The following is a 17,533-nucleotide window of genomic DNA, read 5'->3' on the forward strand; positions in this document are numbered from 1 at the left end:
GGGAGGAGGGAAAGCTCTTAGTCACGTGCTGCCTTTGCCTAAGCCCTGGCAGCTTCCCGGAGGTGTGAGGTTCTGGGAAAGGGTCCCTCCAGTGTAGCCCCAGGGACAGCTCCTCGAAGAGACACACAGGCCTGCTCCCCCCATGCCCCACAGGAATGAGGGAGAACGGCTCCCTCCTCCTCTGGAGGCCGCTGCCCAAACTCCTTCCTGCCCCGCTCCTTCCCCGCTGTGATCGAGGTTGCAGTCAATTCATTACAGATCATCTCCCGAGGGAGGGGTGGCTGGGGGTGCAGATAGGGCCTTTGTTTACCCTGACCCCCAGCCCCTGAGCAGGAATGAGGCCAGAGCTGAGAGAGACTCCCCGGAGGTCTCTGGATTGTCACAGAGACACCCCAAACATCGAGAGCCGGTCTGGGCAGCCGGCCAATGCACGGCTCCCATCACTGCCAGGCTGTGACCTCCCCCTTGTCCCCTTGTGGCCATCAGCCTGAACATCCGTGCCTCCTGCTTCCCCAGCCCCACACTGACCCCACTGGGCTGGGGCAGTCAGGGTCGGGCAGGGAGAAGACAGGGGATGAGCTGAGAGAACAGAGGGCAGAGCAGAGGCTTGCCCGGGTGGGGCTGGGGCCGATGGGTGGGGGTCTGTACCCCGTCCCCACAGTGAGGGTTTGGGAAGAGAATTATGGAGTCCCAGGGACCCAGTCCCAGACGGGCCGGCTGCTCTGTCCTCCTCTGGGCATAGTGACTCATGGTCCTGGGAGTGGGGTGAGGGTCGGTGACCCACCACACCCCTTCCTCAGGGGGCTGAGTCACAGGCACAGTGACACCAGGTTTTTCCATCGTCTTTCCGTAGCCAAGCCCTCCCTTTTTTTCCACCCCTCGCCTCCGAGTTAGGGAGGAGGGAAGAGGATGGGAACCACTACTGAGTCCAGCACCGTTCCCAGCATTATGCAGGTGAGGACACTGAGGTTCCGGGGATGAAGTGGCTTGTCCATGGTCACCCTGGCAAAGGCTGGGACTGGAACTAGAACACAGATCTGGCCCCAAAGCCCGCGTCCCTTTTATTTCTTCGGCAGTCAACGAATGAAGGAAGTACTGCATATTCTTCAGAACTGTGCCTGACACACAGAGGGAGATTACTTTTGGAGTTAAGATGGTTGTGTCAGGGCTGATAGAGGGAATCTCACGGGAAGGCCGCAGGGCCAGCTCTGAGGGCTCGGATGAGAGGCAGCTCTGGAAAAGGTGGAGGCTGGACTGGCACTCACCTGTGGTGCCGTCAGCAGAGATGGGGCCCAGTCGCTTCCTGCCTGACAGACCGTAGAGCAGGAACCTGTATTTTCTACTGGGCTCCAGGCCCTGGACTGTGACCTCCCGCTGGTCGGCTGGCACCGGCACCACCTGGAGCCGACCATCCTTATCCTTGTGCTGGACCACGAAGGAGTCGAATTCGCCCTCAGGGACCGTCCACGAGAGGCCCACGGAGTCAGGGGTCGCATCTGTCACAGTCAGCTCCCCCAGGCGGGGAGACGGTTTCGTGTCTGGGGCTGGAAAAGACAGTGAGGTGCATGGAGAGTGGGATGGAGGCAAAGGGGCCATGGAGCTTCCTGGGCTGCTATGGCTCTGTGAGCTGGTCCCAGGAACGGGAGGGTGACTGGATCAGGAGTAGGGATAAAAGAGGAGCCAGACAAGAAAGCAAGTGTCCCCTCGGGCGCAGGGAAAGTAGGGAGAAGGATGAGTGTGAGTGGGAGAGGAGAGCTCAGGGCCTGGGTTTTCCTGGACCCAATAAATCAGTGGGTGCTGAGGACTGGAGTGTGGGGCACAGAAACATGAAATTCCAACTGGTGCCACAAGGGGGCGAAGGCTCTGGCCGCGGGAGGCCTCCAGCCCTCACTCACCGGTCCTGGCCTCCACAGGGACTGGGCCGTGGCGTTTCCCATTCTGGAGTCCAAAGAGCAGGAACTTGTACTTGCGGGCCGGGTCCAGCCCCGAGACGGTGACCGCTCGGAGGTCTCCGCTCACAGGCACTGCCTGGGGCTGCCCCTGCGCGTCCCTGTACTGCACCAGGAAGGAGTCAAAGGGGCCCTGAGCCACCGTCCACGAGAGGGCCACTGAGTCCGAGGTCACGGCCGCCACCGCCAGCTCCCCTAGGCGGGGCTCCACTGGCGGCGGTGTGGGCAGGGGCGCTGAAAAGAGCAGAGCAGGACCATGGGTCTGGAGCATTTCTCAGCGGCCTCCTCTAAAACGCTTGCTTTAGAATCTGTGCCCTGCATTGCTGTAAGCAGCTCACAGTGGTGCACTTAACCCTCGCACAACATATGAAGTAGGTGCCATTATTATCATCACCCCAACTTTGCAGGGATCTGAAGCCCAAGGTTAGGAAACGCCTGCAAAGTCGCACAATCACGACATTCAAAGGCACATGCAGATCTGGGCAGCTGGATCTGAAGCACTTTCTGAGCCACTAAAATACTCCTTAAGGGAGCCTGAAGACTAACAAATGAGCACATGAGTAACCTGGAGGTTCCACATCACGACGGGAGGAAGGAAGCTACAACAAACAGGGCATGGACTACCTGCCCATCTGACTCCACCCAGTCTCCATGAATCCAAGGATGAGGCAGGATCATTAGCAACATGGGAGAAAAGACAGAAACCTAGAGGCGCAGTCATAAGAGGTGCCAAGATCCAAAGGAGAAACACAAGGGGGCTGCAGAGGTAAACCTGGGGACGAGGGCCTGTCCCCACACTCACCTGTGACGCCCACGGTGGACACTGGGCCCACGCGCCGCCCCTCGTGGAGGCCGTACAGGTGCATCTTGTATTTGCGCCCAGGCTCCAGGGCCCCCACAGTGACCTCGCTCTCCTCGCCCCCAACACGCACCACCTGGGGCTGCCCATCCCTGTCCTTGTACTGCACGGTGAAGGAGTCGAAGGGAAAAGGAGGGAGAAGCCAAGGCTATGACTGGGGGACCCGAGGTCATTTCAGAGAAGCCCATTCTTGGGGCTGGGTGGTCCTGCTCAGCTGACAGCTAACACATATGACAAGCTCCAGGGTCAGCTGTGGGGGACCTGGGACAGCCACCAGCACAGCAAAACTCCCAATGTCCCCTCCCTGCTCAGGAGGAGCCGGGGGTCAAATACACAAAAAGGTACAACGGGAGCCCCAGCCCCAGCCACAAGCAGGTCTGTGATGCTGACCACACCCCTGTCCCACTCCCCACCAGTCATCGCCAAAGAGCTAGAGGGTGACCCTCCCACAGCTCCCATCCTGGGGCTCCCATCGTCCACTCACCTGTCACCCCGATGGCAGACACGGGGCCCACGCGCTGGCCACTGTGGAAGCCGTACAGGTTCATCTTGTATTTGTGGTCTGGCTCCAGGCCTGAGATGGTGACTCCTTCCTCGTGCCCTGGCACCCTCACCGCCTTGGGCTGCCCATCTCCGTTCCTGTACTGGACCAGGAAGTGGTCAAAGTGGCCCTCGGGAACCGTCCAGGACAGGCTGAGGGAGTCAAGGGTGGCGTCTGTCACAGTCAGCTCCCCCAGGCGAGGCTTGATGGGGGGCTCGGGGGTTGCGGTGGGAGGTTCTGAAGGCTCCTCTTCCTCCGGGACTGGACAGAGACATGGAAAGAGAGGACTGAGGTGGGCAGGGTGTCTGCGGGACTCTGCTGTCCTCTGGACTCTCCCAGCCACCTGAAAGGAGGCACAGTGGGCAGAGTTCTCACCTGTCAGGGCCTCGACATGGACAGGACCCACATGCTTCCCATCATGGAAACCATACAGGGTCACCAGGTATCTGTGGTCGGATTCCAGGCCAGAGAGGGTGATGTCATTCCGGTCGCCTCCTGTACGGACCATTTGGAATTGCCCGTCTCTATCTGTGTACTGGATTTCGAAGGAGTCAAATTCTCCCTCAGGCACCATCCAGGAGAGATGCAGGGTGTGTGGCGTGGCCTCCTCCACTGTCAACTCCCCGAGGTGGGGCTCAGGCACTGGAGGGGTCGGGGCCGTGGTCTCAGTTTCCGTTTCTTCCCTGCCGGCTGGTTCACAGAGACAGGTAGAGACAGATGGCTGGTGTGTCGCTGCACCCAGACTCTCAGGAGGAGTGAGGGAGGAGAGGGAGTGAGGGCAAGCAGTCAGCAACCCAAAGACCAGCTTTTGCTGCACATGGGTGAATTTCAAAAGCATTGTGCGAAGTGCAAGAAACGAAACACAAGAGACTGCGTACTGTGATTCCATTACATGGAAAGTCAAAATGCTGTCTCCAGGATGATCGAAAGCAGACAGTGGTTGCTAGAGGCTGGGGCTGGGGTAACTGACTCTAAAGGGGCACAAGGAAACTTTCTGGATCAATGGAAATGATACAAAATGGGAAGCTCAGAGATCTTATGGCTCAGTCAGACCAGGAGAGCCAGGCGGGAAGGAGGCACAGGTGTTCCAGCTGCCGCACACTCACCAGTTACGGCGACGGCCGAGATGGGGCCCACACGCTTGCCGCTGTGCAGCCCGTAGAGCAGCAGCTTGTACCTGTGGGCGGGTTCCAGGCCCGGCACGCTGACCTCCCTGAGGCTGCCCTCCACGGGCACCACCTGGGGCTGCCCGTCCCTGTCCTTGTACTGGACCACAAAGGAGTCAAACTGGCCCTCAGGGACTGTCCAGGAGAGGCCCACGGAGTTCTGGGTCACGCTGGTCACCTGCAGCTCCTCCCCCAGACGGGGTTTTGGGGGACGCTTTGTTCCAGTATCGTCCATAGCACTCCGGGCCTCTGAGATGGAGACACGGAGAGGAAACGGCTGAGCTGTTTCTGGAAGGCTGGGTGACCTCGAAGGGCAGGATCGAGAGGTCTGGAGACAGGGCTTTGCGTGGCTGAGTCCTGCCGGGCTGTGCTAGGGGCTTGTGCAGGGACGTGGGGAGCTGGATCTGAGCTGAGTGGCTGGGGCCAAATAATGGTAATGGCAGCCACCACAAGTGACCGTCTGCTGCTTGGCCTGAGGGGAGCAGAGCAGGGACCTGCAGGGAATGCCCCTCACCCGTGGTGCCGTCGGCAGTGAGGGGGCCATGGCGCTTCTTGCCCAGGAGGCCATAGAGGAGGAATCTGTACTTGCGGCCGGCGTCCAGAGGGGTGACGGTGACAGAGCGCTCATGGCCCTCCACGGGCACCACCTGGGGCCCGTCTTTGTCCTTGAACTGGACCACAAAAGAGTCGAACTGGCCCTCAGGAACCGTCCAGGAGAGGCGCAGTGAGTCTGGGGTGGGGTCTGTCACCCACAGCTCCCCAAGGCGGGGTGGGGCCCCTGGGCTGGCGTCACTTCGGGCAACTGATGGAGAGGAAAGGTTCTTGTGTTTATTTTTTCCAAAACAACTCCTTGACTGCCTCCCTCTGGGGCTGGAAAAACCCAGAACTGCCCAAATGCTCAGTGCTTCCCCAAAATATTTCCATCACCTCCCATCCTCACCACCATCTCCGTCTGGTCCATGCCTCTCTCCCCTTGGCCCAAGTGGGGAGGGTCACCTGTCCTGAGTCGCCTCCAGGGAAAGAGATTCCCTAGCTCCCTGCCTCGTCTTACTCCCCTTTCTGTCCAGCCTCTTTCCGCCTCTCACAGACTGCTTCCCCAGCAGGGTGCAGCTTCTTACAGACTGGGTCTCTATCTCCTCTTACCCAGGAGCACATGATTTGGCCGTGATTTGGCCGGCCCCTGAGGAAAGGGGTGATTTGGCTGGCTCCGAGGAGCACAGGATCCCTGACGGGGGCAGACAGCAGGTGGGGGAGGCAGGATGTTATGACACAGGTAGTTCTCACCCTTCTCCGTTCCCTTTCTTATTCTGCACCGGCTGGCCCAGGAGAACTAAGGCTCCCACGGGGCCTGGTGAAGGAGCGTGGGCTGCCTGTGAGAATGTTGAGGGGGATGATGCTGGGGAGCTCAGGCAGGGAAGGGATCTGGTGTCTGCCGGAGGAGCCATCCCAGGGCTCGAGAAGGAGCTGGCCTGCTGCCTTCCTGGAAGGTGAGGGCGCTGACGACATTGTTATTGCAAGTTTTCTGGCAATAGGGAGCCCCCAGGGGCAGGGGAGGGCTTGGACTGAACCCTTGGAAAGGGGCACAGCTGGGCTGGGCTCCTCTGGTTCCCAATTTCTGAGGCTCCAGGAGGAGGGCAGAGAAGGAAGGGCAGCCTCTGTAGGAGGCACATATGGGCCCAAACAGGCCTGAGCTAGGAGGGTGAGAACCTGGGTGAGAGTCATAGGGGAGAGAGCAAAGACTCTCAGGAGGTGATGGATTCGCAAGGCAGGAAGGGTTCCTGGCTCCCCTCGTCCCTTCTCCCAGCACCCCCAGGCTCCCACATCCACCCTGCAGGAAGAGGCCTGCAGGGGCTTCCCTCATCCAACAAAAGTGGAAATTACGAGAAGAGAGGCAGAGTCAGCAGGGAACAGCAGACCCAGGAACTGGCCCCACTCTCCTGGTCCTCATCTGCTTTTCGGCTTTTCTTTTTTTTTTTTTTTTGGTTTTTTTGAGATGGAGTCTGGCTCTCTATCACCCAGGCTTTCAAGGATTCTTTCTTCAACTCCGATACTGGAATTACTGGCCCCACCACACCACTAATTTTTGTTTTTTATAGAGACAGAGTTTCTTGAACTCTTGACCTCAAGTGATCCACCTGCCTCGGCCTCCCAAAGTGCTGGGATTACAGGCATGAGTCACCATGCTAGCCCCATGTGGCTTTTCAAATGAGACAGAGCAGGTGGACAAAGGGAAGACTCAGCAGAGGGAGTGAAGAGAAGGGTGGGAAGGCTGTGGCCTCAGGCTCAGCTGTGTGGGGGCCCCCCTCACCTGTCTTTGCCTCCACAGAGACTGGGCTGCGTCGTTTCCCATCCTGGATCCCAAAGAGCAGGAACTTGTATTTGCGGGAGGGTTCCAGGTCAGGGATGGTGACCTCCCGCAGGTCTGCAGCCACGGGCACCACCTGGGGCTGCCCGTCCCTGTCCTTGTACTGAACCACAAAGGAGTCGAATTCACCCTCAGGGACTGTCCACGAGAGGCCCACAGAGTCAGGGGTTACATCCGTCACTGTCAGCTCCCCTAGGCGTGGCTCCAGGGGAGGCTTGGAGGCCTCTGTGGCTGGGGCTGGTGGGAGGGGAGCTGGGATTTGGGAAGACAAAGAACATGGTTGAGATCTCTGAGGGGAGAACCCCTGGGCTTTGAGGGCCTCAGGGGGGCTGTGAACTGAGACGGGGAATAGTTACACCTTTACTTCCAGACCTCTAACTGAAATGCAGCATTTCTTTCAAAAACTAACGTAGAAAACCAACCAGAGTAGAATTATTGTGACTTTGTTACCAATAGAAACCACAGATGTTTTCATGGCACTTTAGAGTTATTGCAGAAACTTTAAAATACCTTTTATATCCATCACTGCTTCTAAATTTTGTAGTTTAGTAAACACGCCACCAAGTCCTCTTATTTAATGAACTAGAAGTCCAAGTATTACTAAATCATAAATTTGGATTTTTAAGAAATATTTTGGGACGGGTGCAGTGGCTCACGCCTGGCACTTTGGGAGGCCGAGGTGGATGGATCACTGGAGGTCAGGAGTTTGAGACCAGCCTGGCCAACATGGTGAAACCCTGTCTCTACTAAAAATACAAAAAATTAGCTGGGTGCGGTGGCGCGTGCCTGTAATCCTAGCTGCTCAGGAGGCTGAGGCAGGAGAATTGCTTGAACCCGGGAAGCGGAGGTTGCAGTGAGCCGAAATCGCGCTATTGCACTCCAGCCTGGGTGACAAGAGCGAAACTCTGTCTCAAAAATAAAAAAGAAATATTTTGATAACTGTCTATAAATATAATTTGTTTCCTTCGTAATCCTGTACATCTTATTTTACAGATTTAAAAACATTGCCTTCAGGCGAGGTATGGGTTTCACCAGATGCCATGGCACAAAAATCGTGGAGCACCTGTGCCCAGGAAGCCATGAGGGGCAGGAAGGAGCCCGGAGCAAGAGCGAGGGCAGCCTTCTGGAGAGATGAAAACTCGCATGGGCCGGGATGGAATGCAGTGCAGGCGGGTGGCAGAGGACTCCTGAGAAGGGACTCAGGATGTACAGCACTTCACCTCAACAAAAAAGGGCAGAAGCGGGAGGTGGCAGCTGTGTCCAAGTCACAGCAGGGTTGTAAAGAGAAGGGGTGGAAACAGCTGTGGGCAGTCGGAGAGGGGGAGAGAAAGTCTGTGGCTGGATTTAGGCCAAATGGAAAGAAGACATTCCCCTGGGCGGGGGGCAGAGTGGAGATGGGGAAGGAGCTGGAGGGCTGAGAAGGCTCTAGCCCTGGGAGGAGTAAAGGGATCGGGAAACAGAAAGACTGGCAGGGTCACCAAGCCAGGGCCTGAGGGGATCTAGCCCCTCAATGAGGGTGCGGTGGTACCAAGGCCGGGCTGGGAGAAGGGCCATGGGGTGGGGGAGCTCTGAGTAACCAGAGATGAGGACTGAGTCCCCCCATTACTCACCCGTCATGATGACCACAGACAGGGGGCCCACGCGTTGCCCATCATGTAGTCCATACATGTTCATCTTGTATTTTCTCTCAGGCTCCAGGTTGTAGACCGTGACCTCTCGCTGGTCTGCAGCCACCGGCACCACCTGGGGCTGCCCGTCCTTGTCCTTGTACTGGACCATGAAGGAGTCAAACTGGCCCTCGGGGACCGTCCAGGAGAGGCCCACAGAGTTGGGGGTCACGTCTGTCACTGTCAGCTCTCCTAGGCGTGGCTCCAGCGGGGACTCGGTGGCTGGAGGGGTCTCTTCTTGTTGTGGGGCTGGGACAGAGATGGTAGGGGGCTGTTAGTAAAGAATCCCCCTTTTCTTATAGTAATGATGTCTAGTCATTTTTTATTTTTTTTTTTTTTGAGATGGAGTCTCGCTGTCACCCAGAGCAGTGGGCGACCTCGGCTCACTGCAGCCTCTGCCTCCCGGGTTCAAGCGATCCTCCTGCCTCAGCCTCCCAAATAGCTGGGACTACAGGCGTGCGCCACCATGCCTGGCTAATTTTGTGTGCGTGTGTGTATTTTTAGTGGAGACAGGGTTTTGCCATGTTGGCCAGGCTGGTCTCAAACTCCTGACCTCAGGTGATCCACCTGTCTTAGCCCCCAAAGTGCTGGGATTACAGGTGTGAGCCACCACACCCAGCGATGTCTATTGCATTTGTGGAACCCGCACGATGGTTTTGATGTAAAAGTGCATTGATATGAACATCTGTCTGATCAACAGTCCTTCACTAGGTCCCTGCCCGGTGTCTGAGGCTGCACTTGTTGGGGGAGAAGAGTGTCAGCTGTCACTGACACCCTGGGAAAGTGCTGAAATTCCATCTATAGGCCAATGACTCCAGATTTATACCCTCTGTCCAGACCTCCCCTGAACCCCAGACTAGTGTCCGTGCAACATCTTCCTTGGAGGCCTACTTGTGTGTCAAACTCAACAAGTGCAAAACTGAGCCTCTGAGCTTCCCGACACCTGCTCCCGCCACAGCCTCCCCACCTCAGTAAGATTACAACTTTTTTTTTTTTTTGGAGACAGAGTTTCACTCTTGTTGCTCAGGCTAGAGTGCAATGGCACCCTCTCAGCTCACCGCAACCTCCGCCTCCCGGGTTCAAGTGATTCTCCTGCCTTAGCCTCCTGAGTAGCTGGGATTACAGGCATGTGCCACCACGTCGGGCTAATTTTGTATTTTCAGTAAAGATGGGGTTCCTCCACGTTAGTCAGGTTGGTCTCGAACTCCCAACCTCAGGTGATCCGCCTGCCTCAGCCTCACAAAGTGCTGAGATTACAAGTGTGAGCCTCCACGCCTGACCAGGATTACAACTTCATTCTTCCAGCTGCTCAGATCAAAACCCCCGGAGTCATCCCCGAGTCCTCTCTTACACTCCACATCCGCCCTGTGGGTATGTCCTATTGTCACTACCTTCAGAGTCTGACCCCTACTTGCCACCTCCAAGCACCACCAGCTCCTCTTGGATTATCACAACATTCTCCCAGGTCATCGCCTTCTGCCCTCACCCCTCTTCAGTCTGTTGGGTCTGCAGCCAGAAGGATCCTGTTAACACATTAGCCAGAGCTGGTTCCCGCAGTGGCTTCTACCTCACTCAGGGTGAAATCCAAGTCCTGCACTGGCCTCTGAGGTCCCATATTCATCTCTTAGATCATTCCCTATTGCCTGCCCTCCTCCAACTCCACCCCAAAACATACTGCATTCCTCACTGTCTGCAGACATCTGGGGCCGCTTCCCGCCTGCCAGTCTCTGCATTTGCTCTTCCTTCTGTCTGGGATGCTCTTTCCCCAAAGGCCTAGGTGGCTGTCCTCTCACCTTCAGGGCTTTCCTCAGACACTGCCCTCTCGGCGAGGCCCTCGCTGTCTCCCTATTAGGCTCTGCTTTTCCCCACCACTCACCCACTCATCACTGTCACATCCGGTGCCACTGACATAGTTGTGCAATTTGTTGCCTGTCCCTCTCCACTAGAATGTAAGCTCCTCAGGCAGGAGCTTTGCTTTATTCACTGCCGTGTCCCAGTCCCTGGCACACAGTAGGTGCTCCACAAATGTCTGTAAAATAATGAGTGGTCTGCAGGTCTGGGCTCAGGACCTGCAGATCCCCACCACTCCCGCCTGAGGAAACACTCATTAGTGAGTGAACTAGAAGGTGTTCCCAAGAGGCAAAATGGCAGAGAAGGTGGCTGGATGGGTGGGGCTCCTAAGAATTTGTTTCTCTGGCTTCCTCGGGAGGGCAAGACAAGGCTCCAGACAAGTGACAACTGCTTAAAACAGGCTGGTGACCAGGCCTCAGGCAGACAGAAATGAGTCAGGCTGGGGAGGGCAGGTGTGGAGGCAGCTGAGGTGGTGGGAGGGAGCAGAGTGACCACCAAGTATTGAACATCTGCTATGTACAGGTACCAGGCTGGGCATTTTCTCTCATTTCATTTGCCTTCTAACCTTACTTGTTCCTGCAGCACCCATTCCCTGCTCCTTTTTGCCCTCTCTGCACTTCTTTCCATGAGGGAATGAAAATGTCCTTCACCATCAAGCTTTATTGCTGGTGGTTTGGATTAACTGGAAAGGTGCAATTATAACGATTCATGACTCTGGCAGTCCCCATGCTGCATGTGGGACAGTCCTTTTCCAATTTAGAAGTGTGTCTAATGAGCTCCACGCACCTCTCCCCCTGGCAACTGCACTGTGTGTGCTGCCAGACACAGCCCCTAGCTTGGCAGACTCCAGCTGCTTCGTCCCTTTGCTGCTCTGATAATGCGCACTGATGCCCATCTCTTTCCTAAAGGGCCTCATCTATTTTATCCAGGATGTGTAAAATACATGTTTCAAAATATCCAGCATTAGAACATGGATATACAGGGATTCCCTCGCGGGAAGGTCTGAGCAAAAGACGAATGAGCTGAGGAGATGCCAGACATGTTACATCACCACCTTTAACCGTGACAACAAGCTGGGCAGCGTTTACTCCCTCCTGAATACGAGGAAGCTGAGGTTCCAGGAGAGGAGGTAAGTTTTTCAAGATCACACAGCTGGCTGGGCACGGTGCCTCACGCCTGTAATCCCAGCACTTTGGGAGGCCAAGGCGGGTAGATCACCTGAGGTCAGAAGTTCAAGACCAGCCTGGCTAACATGGCGAAACCCTGTCTCTACTAAAAATACAAAAATTAGCCGGGTGTGGTGGCGGGCACCTGTAATCCCAGCTACTCGGGGGGCTGAGGCAGGAGGACCGCCTCAACCTGGGAGCCAGAGGTTGCAGTGAGCTGAGATCATGCCACTGCACTCCAGCCTGGGTGACAAAGCAAGATTCTGTCTCAAAATAAATAAATAAATAAATAAATAAATAAATGAATAAATAAAATCACACAGCTGAGAACAGAGGAAGACAGGAAGGAACTCAGTTTGTCAGATTCCCAAACTCCATTTATCTCTACTGCACCGCCTCAGTCAGTGCCTGACAGCCCATCCTTACCCCAGGGACCAGGCACAGCGCCTCACAGAGCCCAGTGTGGGTCCCTGGGACAGAGCGGCAGAGGGAGGGTCACTCCAGGAGCAGCCTTGGCAGCATGTCTGGGCCTGGCACCAGCCTCCACCCTACAACCTCAGGCCCCAAGGAGAGTCACTCACGGTGGCTTTGCCCTCTCCCTCTTCTCAGGGCTGACTGAGGCAAAGAAAAGAAATTGAGGGTGGAAGGTTCTGGAAATGAAATCAACCAAGTCATGATGAGGCTGAGCTTGATGGAGTTACAGAAACTATGTTCTGGAAAACTATCTATTTCTCTACTTTTAATTTTTTAATCTTTCCCCTTATAGTAAAAGTTATTTTTGAGAAAGGTGTGTCTTTGTTTCTGTGAGCAAAGGGAAAAAGAGATTCCCCTCACTGTGACCAAACCGGGCAGGTCAGCCCGAGGGTCCCAGAGGCACTGCTGTCCACTCGGCCTCTTGGGCTGAGGCCCTGGAGAGGAGGTGCCCAGGCTGGTCCTGTGTGGTGGTGGATGTGGCCCTGTAACCAGGCCTGAGAGAGAGGGTGGAAGGGATGTTCTTCTTTGCTGTAAAGTCACTCACTGGATGAATATTAAAGAAAGCCTTGTGGCCGGGCGTGGTGGCTTATGCCTATAATCCCAGCACTCTGGAAGGCCAAGGCGGATGGATCAGTTGAGGTCAAGAGTTTGAGACCAGCCTGGCTGACATGGTAAAACCCCATCTCTATTAAAAATAGAAAAATTAGCCAGGCATGGTGGTGCGTGCCTGTAATCCCAGCTACTTGGGAGGCTGAGGCAGGAGAATCACTTGAACCTGGGAGGCAAAAGTTGCAGTGAGCCAAGATTGCGCCACTAGATTCCAGCCTGGGCAACAGAGCAAGACTCAGTCTCAAAAAACAAAGAAGAAAGAAAGAAAGAAAGAAAGAAAGAAAGAAAGAAAGAAAGAAGAAAGAGAAAGCTCTGTGGTCAGGGGTGGTGGCTCACGCCTGTAATACCAGAACTTTGGGAGGCCGAGGCAGGTGGATCACTTGAGGATCAGGAGTTTGAGACCAGCCTGGCCAACACGGTGAACCCCCTCTCTACTAAAAATACAAAAAAGTAACCGGGTGTGGTGGCATGCATCTGTAGTCCCAGCTACTTAGGAGGCCGAGGCAGGAGAATCACTTGAACCTGGGAGGCAGAGGTTGCAGTGAGCTGAGATCACGCCACTGCACTCCAGGCTGGGCAACAGAGTGAGACTCTGTCTCAAAAAAAAAAAAAAAAGAAAAGACAAGAAAGAAAAGAAAGCTTGCTTCAAGCTGTACTGATGAAGAGGCCAATGTCTCACGCACATTCTCCCATCCAAGTACTAACCAGACCTGACCCTGCTTAGCTTCTGAGATCAGAGGAGACGATGGGGCACCTTCAGGGTGGTATGGCCTTAGATTCATGTGCATTCTGACCAAGTAACTGAACCAGCCAAAGGGGACAAAGCAGACCTCAGAGTAAGAATATTTATAACAATTCTCACAGCAGACACCGGCAGCATAGTTACTTTTGCCAGGCCCATTCTTGATGCTTTACATCTGTTAACTCACTTAACCCTCACAATAACTCTGTGAGGTAGGTGTCCCCATTTTACGGACAAGGAAACAGCGGTGCAGAAAGTTTAAAACTTGCTCAGGGCCATGAAATCTGGTGGTACTCTAGGCCCCAGTGACATGCTCTTTCTAGGTCTTCCCCTGGCAGGCAGCCTCAAGGTTCCACTGGAGCAAGGAGAGCAACTGGCTACAGGGAAGCTGGGAGCCAGCAATGGGAGGGAACCAAAGCAGGCCGCTGCCCCTCACTCACCTGTCACGCCCACAGCGGACACTGGGCCCACGCGCTGCCCCTCGTGGAGGCCGTACAGGTGCATCTTGTACTTGTGCCCGGGCTCTAGGCCCCCCACGGTGACCTCGCTCTCCTCGCCCCCAACACGCACCGCCTGGGGCCGCCCATCCCTGTCCTTGTACTGCACGGTGAAGGAGTCGAAGCGGCCCTGGGGGACGGTCCAGGAGAGGCTCAGCGAGTCAGGGGAGGATCCTGTCACTGTCAGCTCCCCCAGGAGTGGCTCCTCGGGGGGCTCTGGGGCCTCCGTGCCCAGTTCTGTGGGGCTGGGGGTCTCATCCACATCCTCCTGAGGAGCTGAGAGAAGAGACAGGCATGAAGGGCTGCTGGCTTTGCTGCTGCTGCTGCCCACAGAGGACAGCCACGGAAATGCCCTTACGCTGTGGGCTCAGGGGCTGTGTAGCCTTTGTATTCGCCATTCGGTCACTCATGGATGGAGAGGGCTGAGACAGCCCTTGCCCCATCCTGCTCTGGTGGGTTCTGTGGGGGTGAGGGGTCTCCCTTCGTGTCTGAGAAAGGAGCTGAGATGGGAAGAGAGGAAGCCTCTGAGGGTTCTTCCAAACCATGTTCACTGACAGTGCTGACCTCAGACAGTGAGGAGGGCAGTGAGGCCTCTTCCTACCTGCACCCTCCCCAGGCACTCTGGCTGCCCCACCCCTCATATGAGGATCTGACCATGGAATGTGCTCCTGCTGTGGCCTCCCCAGGCAGCCCTGCCCCTCCCTCCCCTTTAACCCCAAGGAATGAATTGCTAAGGCAGGGCTCCAGGCATGAGTGGGAGAAAAATTCTGGGGTGAGTGGGATCCAAGGAGGGCCGTGCCCTTCCCTGGCTGGTTCTGGAATCACAGCCCTGTGGGCACCTACCCACCCCCCTGCAGTTAGGTCTCTGCTGAGGCTCCGTGGAGTGGGGAGACTGTGGCACAAGGGAAGCCAGCCCTTCTGTGACCCGCCACATGGGGGACTACTTTGGGATAGCAGATTGAGGAAAGAATTGGCAAGAATGACAACCCAGAGGAAGGGAGGGAGGTGGGGAGCAAAAAAGATTACTGGGAAGTGAGAGAGTCAGGGAGAAATTGCAGCTCACTCTGAAAATGCTTTGCTGCTCCAAGCACTATTCTAAATGTGTGGGTTTTTTTTTTTTTTTTTTTTAAGATGGAATCTCTCTCTGTCGCCCAGGCTGGAGTGCAGTGCTGAGATCTCGGCTCACTGCAAGCTCCGCCTCCCAGGTTCACGCCATTCTCCTGCCTCATCCTCCGGAGTAGCTGGGACTACAGGCACCTGCCACCAATCCTGGCTAATTTTTTGTATTTTTAGTGGAGACAGGGTTTCACTGTGTTAGCCAGGATGGTCTCGATTTTCTGACCTCGTGATCCACCTGCCTCGGCCTCCCAAAGTGCTGGGATTACAGGTGTGAGCCACCGTGCCTGGCCTTTCTCAGTGTTATACATATATTAACTCATGTAATTCCAACAGCTCTGTGCAGTGGTAACCATTATCCCCACCTGACAGAAGGGAAAGCTGAGGCACAGACAGGTTAAGCAATTTGCACAAGATTCTACAGGAAGTAAGTTGCAAGGCTGGTAGTGAGACTCGGGCAGTTGACTCCAGAGTCTTTGCTCCTAAACACTATCCACACTATCTCTCATCAAACAATTCACAGGCCAGGGGAATGGCCCCAGACAGGGAAAGGCTGGGGACATGGAGGAACAGGCTGGGATGCTGGGCTGAACGCAGTCCCTTTGCCCTGTTCCAAGTAGGCTGGGAGTCGAGGAGTCGGGAGCTGGGAGGAGTCCTCTTCATGCTGCAAAAAGGCTGGAGAAACATGGTGCTCTTGTCACTTGGATCTGCCACCTCTGAACACAGCAGAAATGGCAGGAGGTTGTGGGCAGCAGGTGACAGAAGCCCAGAAGTGACCATGGCCCAAACCAGACCATGAAGGAGCCCAGTAAAAACTGCGGGGTGAGAACACAGTGACCGAATGGTGAGGACATCTGTGGGGAGGATAGCCCCAGGTGGAAGGATGAGTCCAGGTGCTTGGAATGGGGGAAAATAGGACCTGCCCTTGGAGATGAAGAAGTGAGGCTGGTGAAGGCTGGATGAGGGGGACCTGGCATGCAGAGGACAGGAGAGCGGTGTGGGAGGAAGTGGGTGGAGGCTTTGGCAAAATGAGCTGAGAAGGCGAAGATGGAGGGAGGCTGGAAGGAGCCCCAGCCAAGTCCCGCTCACAGGATGGGGCTAGCAAGGGAGGGAGGCCCGGCAGCCATGACTCACCAGTCTTGGCCACCACAGACTCGGGCCCCACACGCTGCCTGCCACGAAGCCCGTAGAGGTTCATCTTATACTTCCGGTCGGGATCCAGGCCGGGGACCGTAACCTCATTCTCATCCCCTGCAACAGGCACTGCCTGGGGCTGCCCCTGTGCATCCTTGTACTGGACCATGAACGAGTCGAAGGGGCCCTGGGCCACCGTCCATGAGAGGCGCAAGGAGTCTGGGGTCACGCCGGTCACTGTCAGTTCCCCCAGGAGGGGCTGCTCCAGGAACTCAGGGCGGGGGGGCTCCTCTTTCCTCTCTGGAGCTGTAAACAAGAAGATCCAGCCAGGTGCTGAACTGGCAGCCTGGGACTGGGGCTTGGGGTTTGGACGGGATGTCACACCTACGGGGGGTGGGGGTTCACTAGTCCATTAATTGGAGTGCTAAACTTCTGGGAAGCCTGACACAGCCAGGGTATGACACACCTTCTGGGCCTCGGGGAGCTGCTGCTTGGGATGGAAGGGGCCCAGCAGTGCGGGGGAGTCTGGCTGCCCCTCAGCCCTGGAGCGGGGCCAGGAAGCTGGAGTCAGCTGTCTTGCTGGGGGACCCCAGCTGGTTTCGGGCTGAAGGCAAGTGTGCATGGGGCTGAGAAGGGGTCACATGGGGGCTGAGGCAGCTGCTACTCACCAGTGGTGCCATCGGCCGTGAGGGGGCCATACCGCTTCTTGTTTGCAATTCCAAACAGAGTGAATCTGTACTTGTGGTCAGGGTCCAGTGAGGAGACAACAAATGAACGCTCGGGCCCTTCCACAGGTACCACCTGGGGCCGTCCATCCCTGTCCCTGTACTGGACCATGAAGGTGTCGAACTGGCCCTCAGGGACAGTCCAGGAGAGGTGCAGTGAATCTGGGGTAGGGTCTGTCACCCACAGGTTTCCCAGGCGGGGTGGAGTCCCTGGACTTGGGTCACTCTGAGGCACTAGGAAGAGTGGGTAGAGAGAAGGGAGGGACTTAGGTCCAAGGAGAACAGGGAAGCCAAATCCCACATAGGAATGCTGTGTGAGGCTGTGCAGGTTGTTCACTGCACAAAAGTGCATTTGCTGAGGGAGTACAGAGGGACTGAAATCCAGCCAGCACTCTGCTTGCTGAGCTGTGTGCCCTGGTGAGGAGTGGTGTCCACTTAAAGGAACGGGTGCCTTCTTTCAAACGGCATGGAAGCACTGCGTGGACTAGTGTGGCTCTGCCTCCAACCACAAACCCGAGCAGCAGGGAGCTTCAGAAAGAGGGGAGCCCAGCCAGGCCCTTTCACATCTCCATAGCCAGGGAAATCTTCCCAGTACAACCTCCACTGCTTCCAAGCCTAACCACAGCTGGCTTCTTCTCCAAGAGAGGAGAGCACAATCCTTGAAGCGTTTTC

At 56.0% G+C, this 17,533-nt stretch overlaps 1 protein-coding gene across 1 annotated transcript in view; it reads right to left on the reverse strand.

The window, feature by feature from the left end:
- TNXB (tenascin XB) overlaps positions 1–17,533 on the reverse strand; it is a 38,167-nt gene that overhangs the window by 5,207 nt on the left and 15,427 nt on the right. The window contains exons 8-20 of the mRNA XM_058432240.1: positions 16,805–17,095; positions 16,137–16,442; positions 13,830–14,162; positions 8,491–8,796; positions 6,824–7,132; positions 5,030–5,317; positions 4,456–4,764; positions 3,725–4,039; positions 3,293–3,610; positions 3,035–3,069; positions 2,752–2,956; positions 1,896–2,183; positions 1,266–1,544 (exon numbers count right to left, since the gene is read on the reverse strand). Of these exons, the coding sequence (XP_058288223.1) occupies positions 1,266–1,544; positions 1,896–2,183; positions 2,752–2,956; positions 3,035–3,069; positions 3,293–3,610; positions 3,725–4,039; positions 4,456–4,764; positions 5,030–5,317; positions 6,824–7,132; positions 8,491–8,796; positions 13,830–14,162; positions 16,137–16,442; positions 16,805–17,095 (3,582 nt within the window). The remainder of the gene's footprint in view (positions 1–1,265; positions 1,545–1,895; positions 2,184–2,751; positions 2,957–3,034; positions 3,070–3,292; positions 3,611–3,724; positions 4,040–4,455; positions 4,765–5,029; positions 5,318–6,823; positions 7,133–8,490; positions 8,797–13,829; positions 14,163–16,136; positions 16,443–16,804; positions 17,096–17,533) is intronic.

Source organism: Hylobates moloch, unplaced genomic scaffold, assembly GCF_009828535.3.
Source record: "Hylobates moloch isolate HMO894 unplaced genomic scaffold, HMol_V3 SCAFFOLD_20, whole genome shotgun sequence".
NCBI classification, from domain to species: Eukaryota; Metazoa; Chordata; class Mammalia; order Primates; family Hylobatidae; genus Hylobates; species Hylobates moloch.